Source organism: Canis aureus, chromosome X, assembly GCF_053574225.1.
Source record: "Canis aureus isolate CA01 chromosome X, VMU_Caureus_v.1.0, whole genome shotgun sequence".
Lineage (NCBI taxonomy): Eukaryota > Metazoa > Chordata > Mammalia > Carnivora > Canidae > Canis > Canis aureus.
Window position 1 is genome coordinate 93,323,040 of NC_135649.1, and position 12,293 is coordinate 93,335,332.

General features: G+C 34.6%; 1 protein-coding gene across 5 annotated transcripts in view; it reads right to left on the minus strand.

Annotated features, from left to right (window-relative positions):
- CFAP47 (cilia and flagella associated protein 47) overlaps window positions 1-12,293 on the minus strand; it is a 513,403-nt gene that overhangs the window by 273,117 nt on the left and 227,993 nt on the right. For 4 of the 5 annotated variants that reach the window (XR_013374394.1, XR_013374395.1, XM_077887396.1 and 1 more), the window contains exons 36-37: window positions 10,977-11,111; window positions 6,112-6,227 (exon numbers count right to left, since the gene is read on the minus strand). Coding sequence is in view for 3 of the 5 variants with exons in the window: in XM_077887396.1 (XP_077743522.1) it covers window positions 6,112-6,227; window positions 10,977-11,111 (251 nt within the window). In the remaining 2 variants the exon portion in view is untranslated. The remainder of the gene's footprint in view (window positions 1-6,111; window positions 6,228-10,976; window positions 11,112-12,293) is intronic. The other variant, XM_077887395.1, reaches the window with a different exon arrangement.

Genomic DNA, 12,293 nt, shown 5'->3' on the forward strand with positions numbered 1-12,293 from the left:
AGCTAAATTTAATCATCAAATTAGATGCAAAAGTAAACATGTTTGTTTATATGTTGCTGTAGCTGTTTAATCTATTCTATGTAAATGATTATCTCTGGGAATTTAAATCCACAGCTGCCAGAAAGAGCCATTATTAATCATGATTTAGACAGACTCTAAGGATGTGGTACACATAGATAATTATATAATACCTAATAATAATAATGCTGCCATTTCTTTTTTATGAAAACAAAATATTTTCTGAACCCTATTTGTAAAAAAACAAAAGACTAGGAAATTACTTAGCCTAGCTAATAAAGATGCTTAAAGAACCACCTAATAATAGTACTCAACCCTACAAAATAAAATGCATCTAGAAAAGGAAATAATTATTTTGTATGGGCAGCCTGGGTGGCTTAGCGGTTTAGTGCTGCCTTCAGCCCAGGGAGTGATCCTAGAGACACGGGATCGAGTCCCACGTGGGCTCCCTGAATGGAGCCTGCTTCTCCCTCTGCCTGTGTCTCTGCCTCTCTCCCTCTCTCTGTCTCTCATGAATAAATAAATAAAATCTTTAAAAAAATTATTATTTTTTAAATATATTGAGAATTAAGTTTTATATATATTGAGAATCTTTTCTGGAAACACTTCCATGGTTATTCCAAGAATACTTAGGTGCTTCTTTCTATTTTCCTCTAGTTCTATACACACAATATAGATAAAGCAATTATCAAATTATATCCTCATTGTGAATTGGCTTATTGTGCTAGATTGCAAACACTGTGAGTAGTGTTAATATATTTTCATCTATGAATCACCAGCACTTCAAATTGGGAGTGGGGGCAAATACTTATTGCTTCCTAATATGTTCCAGCTACAGTACTAGGTGCTTTGCCTATTTAATTACATTTATTCCTGACAAAACTGTGGGTAAATATAATGATCCTTGTTTTCTTTTTCTTTGTTTTTTTTTTTTCATTTTTTATTTATGAGAGAGAGAGACAGACAGACAGAGAGAAGAAGAGCAAAGGGAAGGGAGAAGCAGACACCACACTGAGCAGAAAGCCTGACATGGAGCTTAATTTCATGACTGAGATCAGATCTGAGCCGAAACCAAGAGTCGGTCCTTTAACCAAATGCACCACCCAGTCGCCTGATCCTCGTTTTCTAAATAAGAAAAATGAGGCTGGATCATAGAGCCTGTGCATAGCAGTATCAAAGCCCAGCATTTAATTGTTAAATGACATGACAGTAGAGTTCTAGACCACAATGGCTTCTGAAGCTCAGATTTATCGCCTAAGAGAAATCTCATTAAAATTATAAGAAAGAAAAAAAAAATAAAATTATAAGAAAGAGATTTTTTTAAAGCTGCTAATTAGAAGAGGCTATTGATGAGCATCTGAACAGAGGTTAATAAAGGAAACAAAGCCGCCCCACAGACTCCTGGAGAGGCCATTTCCAGAAATGCCCACTTGCATGGAGCTCAAGATGGGGTTCAGACAACTTCACTGTCCTCAAGGCCAGTACAGTATGTTGGGCAATTGGGCATTAATGTTTTTCATCCTAAGATAAAGATTTGTGTGTATACACAGAACAACTATACTTTTCTATTGCCGTGTTATTAAATATGAATGGATAAACAACTACCACAAGGCATTAGAATAAATCCTTAAACATAATACACTGAAAACAAAATAAACATTAACAAATGACCTAAAAGAAAATAAAAATATTTACATAAGAGATGAGTACATCAGAGTCAGAGACATTGATGAAGATAACCCCAATTTAAGAACAGGATGCCATGCAAGAGATACTCAGTAAAAATGAAAATACTCTTGCAAATATACATGTAGAGGGGATTCTCATTTTCTCTCCCTTTCTTTGCTTCTCTCCTCTAAAGAAACACTTAGAAAAGAAAGCTTGTTGAAAAAAAGGGGAAAAAGCAGTGACATGAAAAATACTAGTGATAAGACAGGATACATAAAGAATACAATGAACAGGTTCAATATCCAACAACTAAAGGTTGGAAAATGAGAAATGAGAAAGTAGAGGAGAGAGAATTATGAAATTATTTAAGAGAATTTGCCAGGGCTTATGAAAAACTTCATATTTAAAGGACTCATTATGTACCCAGACAGTGAATAAAAAAAGACCCTCCTTGAGGCATTCTAGAGCAGTCTCAGAACACAATGGAAAATCCTAAAACCTTCTAGAGGTGTTGGAAAAAGAATTATAGTAGACTTTCTCATCACAAATAATGAATACTATAAGGCAGCAGAACAATTATTTTAAGAGTAATGAGGAAAAATCTTTCCAACTTAGCAAAATAAACCAAGCAAAATATAAATCAAAGGTAAGGGTAGTCAAAAGACATGCTTAAAAATGCAAAATCTTGGAAAATTTGTCTCTCATATATATTTTTTTAAAGATTTTATTTATTTATTCATGAGAGACACAGACAGAGGGAGAAGCAGGCTCCCTGTACGCAGCCTGATGTAGGACCCGATCCCAGGACCCCAGGATCACATCTTGAGCCGGAGGCATACGCTCAACCGATGCGCCACCCAGGTGCGCCTCTCATATTTTTTATTAGGCTTCATAAGGCTTTTTTAAAAAGTAAATATATAAGTAGATTAAGAAAGATATTAGTTTCTATCCAAAGAGAAATAAAAAATGTCCAATATTGACATCTCTTCAGTAGGTCTGGAAAGCAATCAGTCCAAATCAGAGGAAAAGGCAAAGTGCTCTAGAAATGGTATACTTGAAAGAAAGAGACTACAAGGATTATATGAACTTCTTTAGAATTTATTGATTTTCTCAACTTAAAGAAGGAGGAGTCAAAAGATACTTTTTATACTGATGGTATAAGAAACATATTAAAATAGATTTTCACTCTTGGAAAAGTAATAAATAGAGGACAGACTAGTGATGTTTGGAGGGATGGCAATAAATCTGGAGAAGTAAATAAACTAGATCATTAAATATTATAGCTGTACATCAACATATTATTTCTGAAGTTGACATAACAAAAATACTAGCAAATATAATATAGATTATTTCAATTTATGGAGGTAACTACTGGAAGAGCTAAAATGAGACCTAAATGAAGGAGTGAAAAGTAGGTGGCTCAAGAAGTGGATTTCTAGAGACAGATTTGAGGGGAGAGGGACTTGCTTTTCATTCTAAACTCCTCTGCAGGGGCACCCAGATGGCTCAGCCAGTTAAGCATCTACATTTGGCTCAGGTCATGATCCCAGGGTCCTGGGATGGAGTCCCACGTCGGGCTTCCTGCTCAGCAGGAATCTACCTCTCTCTTTCCACCTGCCTCTCCCTCAGCTCATGCTCTCTCTCACACACTCTCTGCCTCAAATAAATAAAATCTTAAAAAAATAAATTACTCTGCATTTTTTACTTGTTAAGCATGTATAAGTTAAATTTTGATTAAAATATATAAGTTGATAACAAGAATATAGGCATGTGTGTAATATAGTCAAAACATGAATATATGTACTCATGATTACATGTGTGAGTAGGTATACATGAATATATGGTCAGTTAATGTTCACGTGGCATGTATTAAAATCTCAAGAAGCTAATATTTACAAATATGTCTATATTTATATAGACAATAAGTGGTGCAATGGTGAATAAAGAGAAAACAAGGCCACTACTGAGAAGTTAATAGGAAGTAGCCTGTTGGGTTCACCCAAGTGAAATATTCTCACAAACCAGCTCCTGGAGAAACAGAAAATGATACGTCATGAATCTTCAGGATTACTTACAAATAGTCAAAGACACGTTTTATTGAATGTCAAGGGCTTTGCATGCATGTGATACACACACACATGCATACACACATGATATATACAGGTATCTATTGAATAAGAGTGCCATCTCTGGATTTAGATTGCCTGGTTTTAAATCTCCACTTGATCATTTAATAGCAGGGAAAATTGGGCAAATGATTTAATGTCTCTGCTCAATGTCTTCTTTTGGAAAATAAGGACACTAATATGGCTGTTAGGATGTTTAAATATGAAAAGGTACACAAAGTGCATGTTATATAGATTTTGTACATAGCAAGTGTTTAATAAGCATTGTTTTAATATTTACATATATAATGCATTTATTTTGTAAATATTTAACTATACATATGCTATAATAAACATATACTTGTGCATATAAAAAGACTAGAAGGAAATGAACTGATGAATTGTTTATCTGATGGAGTTCTAGGTGATTTTGTTTCTTCTTTATACTTTTCCGTAACAAATTTTCAACAAGGCGCAGATTTTACATTTATAGTAAAGACTATAAATGTTAATTTTGTTAACTGAAATGTGATTTTTAGGTTAAAATATCAGAGGTTTTATGTGGTTGTTAGGAAGAATTTCCACCTAATGAAAGCTGTGAAATCTGAAAGACGCTATTGGGTTTATGAGTTAAAAAAAGTGGAGAGAAACCTGAAACCTTTTCACTTGTATCAACCTATTTGAAAGGCAGAGAACAGATCTCAATTATCCAAGTCCTGTGGGAAGAAAAACGGTACTGTGACAATGTTTAAATGAACTAGTATTACTAAAGTTGTATTTTATAACAGACACGTAATAACTTAAAAAAAATGAGTGGGTTATTTTTACAAGGAGTCTTATTCTAATCATTCAATTTATAATATAGAAACAGGTGAGTGGAGAATTGTTTCCCCCACATTCAGTTCAATCTGGATATATACCAACCATGAATATTCAGAATTTATAAATTATATACTCCTTAGCATGGAGCAGTAACTGAAGAAAACAAACACAGGCTAATGACACAAGCCAAGGGCACTGTTAGAACTGGGTTTCTTGGTATTTTAAATGTAATTAAAATGGCCCTTATTTCCAATTATTTCTGTATTTCATATACTAGAAGTAATAATAATTACAATGTGAAAAGTAACTCAGGTTAATGTATAATTAAAAACCAAAAAGATAACCAGGTGAAGTAACTTTAGTAGTTATAACCTGTCACTCTGTACTGCAAAAAAAATAATTGAATGCAAAGGCAATGACTAAAATTCTAGCTGGCTGAAATCAATTACTGGTTATTAGTCTGTGAACCATTGTGATACTAGCATGGCTATTCTCTTATCATCCTTGTATTTTGAAATAAGAATATTTGCCATCATTAAAACCGTTGACATATCTAATAGGATTTGTTGATCTGGGAAGAGTCATACATTATGCTTATATTTAATTTCATACATTATGCTTATATTTAATTTCTCAAAATATTCCTAATGTGCACTAACTAACTATTTTTGGGGGTTTCATTTGTGCTTTATTTTTGAAAGTAGGATAGTATAAGAAACATTAAACAAAAGCATCATGAGAAAAGAATCAGATAGAAATGAGACTTTAAAGAAAATCACTACAATTTGTGAGTGTGTACACACTAGGTATACACCTATATATATACACACACATGTACACCTAGTGCATATATATATTATATATATAACATATATATATATGCATCTAGTCACACATACAAACACAATGACAGTGAAGGGATGGAGAAAAATGGCAACAGTGAAGGTGGCTTTGAGGTAAGATTATCAGTCTTTCACTTTCTTTGTTCTTTGTACTTTCATAGTTTCTAAATTTTCTACAATGAGCACATTGCTCAGCAACAACTATATATAACATATAAACAGAATGATATATAATAATGTTATATATAATATCTATAAAATATATATAAGTAAGTAATATAACTATATAACAGATATATATACATCTAAATTTAGCACACACTGATTTGAATTTCCTACAGGAAACTGAAGCACAGTACATAAACAAACAACTTATAATCTAATCTCTATGGCCCATATGCATGTAAAATAAACTAAAATTAAAAGCATACATAACAAGCAACTGTTTTATGTTGTTAAAATTGTTTTAACAAAATTGGTGAGGAATCTCAGCAACATACACATAATTTATCTATACCTGAGTGATAATCTTTTCATTATACATATACTAGTTAAAAACAAATCCAGGCCACTCTTTTATAATTATAATACACATTAAAACTCTAAGGTTATTTTTAGTGAAGCAAAATTTAAAAAGAAAAAAAAAAAACACTTACTTTGGAGATATTGTCACAGTGTTCCTTGCCTGGGAAAGGGAGAAGTCAGAGGCATCTTTTCCAATAATTGTAGCATTATACACTAAGTGTTTCAAGCTTGGATTTTTCAGTAGAATCTATATTGAAGAGAGTATACATAAGATCATGAATTTTAAAAATATATAATTTAGCACTTATTTTCATCAAAGCAAGTTATACACTTCAATCATGAAAATATTCCTAATGTGCACTAACTGGAGGAAAGCAGACTTCGTATTTAAAAATAACACATATATAGATAGTTTACCAGAATAGGCAAGGAGAAAGAGCTTTCAAGCTTTCAAGTAAGGAAATGACAGATGTAGAAACACCTGACCATCAAAGGTTTGAAATCCAAAGTTAGCAACTTGGATTTTGTTCTTACTGCGAAGGGAAATCTTTGGAGAATTTTAAACAGAGAACTTAGATAATCCAATTTACAAAAATACTACTCAGGCTGCTCAGTGTAGAAAGTATTATAAGGAATGTACATTTAAAAACAGAGGCCCAGGCTGAAAATGATGGTGGCCTTGACTTGAAGCAATAGTATAACATTGGGTTGGGTGTTCCTTTCTTTCTGATGCCAAGATAGGGAGGGTACTTGAGGACAAGTTAGAGAGAATATCTCATGAAAACTGTGAATATCCAAGTGTTTATGTAGAATATAATGGAGATTTAAAAAAAAACAGACACAGTGGAAAGATTCCAGGTTATCATGGAAAGTACTGACTCAGAGGAGGAAGATGACATGGGGAAAAATGCATGATTGGCCAAATTAGAGTGACAACAGGTGAGTGCAACTTACATAGCCCAAGAAGTATAGTCACAGAGATCGGAAGAGTCAACAATTAGCACCATGCATGATTATAGTGACTTACAGTGATAATGGTGACTTATACAGAATTTGGTAGATTTGTTAAAGATTAACTAGGGGCGCCTGGGTGGCTCTGTTAGTTAAGTGTCTGGCTCTTGGTTTCTGCTCAGGTTGTGATCTCAGGGTGGTGCAATTGCGCCCTGCATCAGGCTCCATACTCAGTGCAGAGAGTGCTTGAGATTCTCTGCCTCTCCCTCTCTATCTGTCCCTCCTCCTGCTCTTTCTCTCTCTACCTCTCTCTAAAATTAAAAAAAAAAAAATCTTAAAAAAAATAAAAGATTAAATTAACTAGTTTTATATTTCAATGAGAATTTTTGGTAACTACCAGGACAAGTACATTGTTGCCAAAGAGTTTCTTCTATCTTTGGTTACACCGAGGAATTGGGGCTCTCATGTTGTTTGCCTACTTGTGCATATCATTTATACTGGGGGCAAGACAAACCCAGTGTGTTATTTTTTATGTATGTATGTATGTATTTATGTATGAATTTGAAGTACTAGTAAATGATTTTAAGTTCCAGAGAACTAGTTTCTGTTTTCTGAAAGGAAATGTAGAAAATCATGAGGATTCTCTGTGAAATGTTTTTGTTTTATAGTCCTGGAACTTCCATAACCAGCTCTGAAATCTGAAAAAAGCCACTCATTCTCATTATGTCATATCCTATATATGACACAAAGGCATTGGGCTCACCTGTGGTCAGATTATTCCACTCAGGATTTCACATTGGGGTAGTAAGTGGCAAATGGGGACAAAGGAAATCTGTTCAAGGAAAGGAAAAAAAGCTTTGGAGCCTCAATTCCCCTTGTGCATCTTTTGTAACAATAGCTTATCTTTCACTATTTAATAGTTATCTTTAACTACTGTGCTTCTGTGTAAATTCTGCTTCAAAAAAGTAAGAAGAAAAGTTCAATTGCATTTTAAAAATACCTCAGAAAACCACACAATCTACATTTTTTTTTTCACTGATCACTATTTTTTTTTTTACTGGTTCTAGGATTCTATGTTTCTATTAGTGACATATAGTTACACAAATACTTTTTCAATTCTAGTAGCCATTTCTTGAGATTCTTCTTTTTTCTAGAGTGATGAAAATGTTGATTAAAATACTCAACAACTGGCAGGGGGTGAGGGTGACTGGGTGGTGGGCACTGAGGTGGGCACTTGACGGGATGAGCACTGGGTGTTATTCTGTATGTTGACAAATTGAACACCAATAAAAAATAAATTTGTTAAAAAATAAAATAAAATAAAATACTCAACAACTTAAGCACTGCCATTTATGGTGTTGATGCATAGGGGCAAATTATGCCAAACGTTCTCAGCAATTTCCAAATCAGTGATTTTCTTAAATTAAATTTAAAATTAAAGCTTATTGTAACTGACAGTTTTTTGCATTCATATTTAATTTTTGTTGCCTTCAAAAGACATACTCTACATTTGTGGAAAATAAAAGCTGTATCTGTATAATTTCATCTATAATCTTTTTTTTTTTTTTTTTAAAGTAGGCTCCATTCCCAATGTGGAGCTTTAACTCAAGACCTGGAGATCAAGAGTTGGATGCTCTACCTACTGAGCCAACCAGGTGCCTGTCATCTATAATCTTAAGATATGAACATTATTTCTAGTAAAGAGCTAAATGTGGAAAGAACTGTTTCCATTTTAATTGCTTTAATTTGATTTTTTTTTTAATTTTTTTTTTTTTTAATTTATGATAGTCACAGAGAGAGAGAGAGAGAGGCAGAGACACAGGCAGAGGGAGAAGCAGGCTCCATGCAGGGAGCCCGACGTGGGATTCGATCCCGGGTCTCCAGGATTGCGCCCTGGGCCAAAGGCAGGCGCCAAATCGCTGCGCCACCCAGGGATCCCTTTAATTTGATTTTTAACATCACAATTAAAATTTATGTTGAAACAGTTTCTGTTAAGTACTTTTAAAAAATAATGGCAATTAAATGGCATAAAGAAATACAAACACATGGACAGAATTAAAGAACTGGAATTAAACCTTACTATAATAAATCACTGCTTAATCTAATCCAGACTCCTCCTAGTTTCTGCAGGCTTAATCAAAACATTTCTAACTCTTTAGAAATTTTATTTTGAAGTCAAAAGATCTCTCCAACATAATTACAGCTCCAGGCTTTGAGAATCATTGCAGTTAGGGAATTATCAGAGTAAATACTGTTGAAAAAACTTCCAAAGAGTTTTATGTCTTTTTTTCTGACAAAAAAAGAAAAAAAAAATCCTTAAAAGGAATCATATCTCAACATATACTAAGAAAAAATAAGGAGAGGTTTTCCTCACCCTAAACTGAACCCTTTACATGCTGAGACAAGTACCTGATTTTCCCTGATTTTTAACTGAATCCTTACCAACCATCAATCATCTTGTCACAGAGGCTACATATTTATTCAGAGGCACAATTACAAATCAAAGATCACCAAGACATATCTTTTGAAGACCAAATATGGACAAGTTCTGCATCAAAAGTATAAAATCACATCCTCTCAACTAAATATGAGGAGGAATACATAGAATAGCCAAAGAAAAGGAATAGATATGATCTGACCAAAGAGGTAAAGTAACTTTTGTATGAAATAAGATTCTATCAGCCACTAGTGTCCTCAAAGAAACAATGAGAGACCTATAAATCTAGTTGAAGATTTTATGAAAATTTGTAGAAGGAACAATCTGACATAAACATAAGCTATTTGAAGCTGTATGCTAGGAGTGCCTGGGTGGCTCAGTCGGTTAGGCATCATACTCTTGGTTACAGCTCAGGTCATGATCTCAGGGTCCTGGGGTTTAGACCTGAGCCAGGCTCTATGCTTAGTGCAGAGTCTGCTTGTCCCTCTCCTTCCCCCTCTGCCCCTCACCCTTTTCTCTTTCCATCTCCCTTCTTCATGTGCATGCTCTTTCTCTCTCAAATAAATAAAATCTTTTAAAAAAATTGGAAAGAATTTTAAAAATAAAAATTGTGTGCTAGAAGATATTTCAAAGTGTAAATATGAAACAAACAGCTTGAAAAACAAATTGAGGCCAATGGTCCTTAACAAGATATTTCTCCTTTTTTTTTTTAAAGATTTTATTTATTTATTATTTATTTATTTATTTATTTATTTATTTATTTATTTATTTACTTACTTACTTACTTATTTGAGAGAGAGAGGGAGAGAACAAGCACAAGCAGGGTGAATAGCAGGCAGAGGGAGAGGGAGAAGTACGCTTCCTACTGAGCAGGGAGCCAGAAGTGGGGCTCAATCTCAGGACCCCAGGATCATGACCTGAGTCTAAGGCAGATGCTTAACCGACATAGCCATCCAGATGCCTGACAAGATATTTTTCAATCAAAGAGAACACTTCATAAATATAGACATATTTATACAGATTTGTTATTGTCATGGGATTTCAAATTTTATTTTCATTTTTGATTTTTTTCTGCATATTAAAAACTTCACTGTTATACATTTAGCAGCTCCTGCACATATAATATCCTTTAGTGGGAATTAGATGGTCCTGGTTTTTTCCTGAAGTTTTTCCTGAAAACTTTGATTTTTATTTCCATTTCTATATCCTCATCTGAATAAATTCAACTAGATGTGTAAACTGCTCCCTTGTGGAAAGCTGAGTACATTCAGAACACAAGTTTACACTCCTGGGGTCAGTCCCCTTGCACGTGAAATGCGTGTCAAGTACTTTGAGAAAATTTGCCCTTTGAAGTGCCTGACTTTCCATTTTCTACTTCCCCAAGCCGCATTCATCAAATGAATCATCTAGGAATCATCATTTCATTGCAGGTGGTTACTATTATGCAAAAATTGTCTCACTCTGCTAAACCTTCTTTAGAAAAAGCAATATTTGCTAAGGCTTACTATATCATATTGATACTTTCGTTAATTTGGGGTTGGAAAAGAACTAATTAAAACCCCTGTGAAGTGTTTAACTTCACATATTTTGGCCCCAAATATTCCATACCTGTCTCAGCACAGTGTCATGTAGAGTACAATGAAAGGGCACCACCTTCTTGGGGAGATATGTCGGGAGCCTTTCATACATATAGACACAAAGCATGAGCATCAGGATTGGATTAGGGTCACAGATGTCCGTGGCCTAGTTTCAAAGAAAAGAAATATACATCAGAGAGGATATGTCGATGAAATATATAAAAAGGGCTAAGGCATAATACAGCAATTATTGAATTACTTTAACATATTTTAAAATATTACTAATTGACATTGACACTGAACTGTAAACACAGTAAACAGAATATTGCTGTGAATCAGAAAAGCTTGACTCAGGTGTTAAAAGATGAATTAGATGTGTTCTCAGTATAACACTGACCTCACGGCCTCAAAGTCTTCACAAAAGCTTGTCAGAGATCATAAAAATATTAGGCACTAGAAATACTGACCGATGTGACTAAGACACTGCTCCTGATGCAAAGTACCATAAACAGCAATAAAAAAGAACAGAGAAGTAGACAAATTACTGAGGTAAAAGAAGGCAAGAACTTCAAGCAAAAGCTCAAGGCAGAAGGCAGCACAAGAGATGGCCTTGAAGAGTGCTTGGATCTTAAATAGGTTGTGCCTGGGGTGCAGAAAAGGATGTTTTCCATCAGAAAGGCACAGAACTACAGTGCAAGGATATAGGGAAGTATAGTGTTTATTTGTTAAAGAAGTACAATTCGAATCATGTGTAAGGCAAGAAAGGCGAAGCACTGCGTGAAAAGACTAAGGAGCGCCAAGGCCACACTGTGGAGGGTGTCATCGATGCCAAGGTGAGGGACTTGATTTCTGAATGAGGAATAACACAAGAGCAACAATGCAGGCAGATCAGGTGGGGGTGGGGGTGGATAGGGAGTACTTTTTCTAGAACAAATTGTAATAGGTCAGAAAATGTAATCATACTGATAACCAAGGTAAATTAGTGATGGTTGCTGGAAAAGATTTGAGATAAAAGCCAGAATTGCAAAGGAATAATAGCAGGGACAATCAACATAGCCTGAATGTACACTGAATATAAAAAGTAGAGTCAGGAGCACCTGGGTGGCTCAGTCAGTTAAGCTGACTTAGGTCATGATCCCAAGGTCCAGGGATGGAGTCCTGGGATCAAGTCCCGCATCAGGTTTCCTGCTCAGTGGGGAGTTTGCTTCTCCCTCTCCCTCTGCCCCTTCTCCCCACCCGGCTTGTGCTCTCTCCTCAGTCAAATAAATAAATAAAATCTTAAAACCTTAAAAAAAAAAGTAGAGTCAGGAGTAGGAGGAAAGATTCTTTGTATCAGCTCATGTAGTAT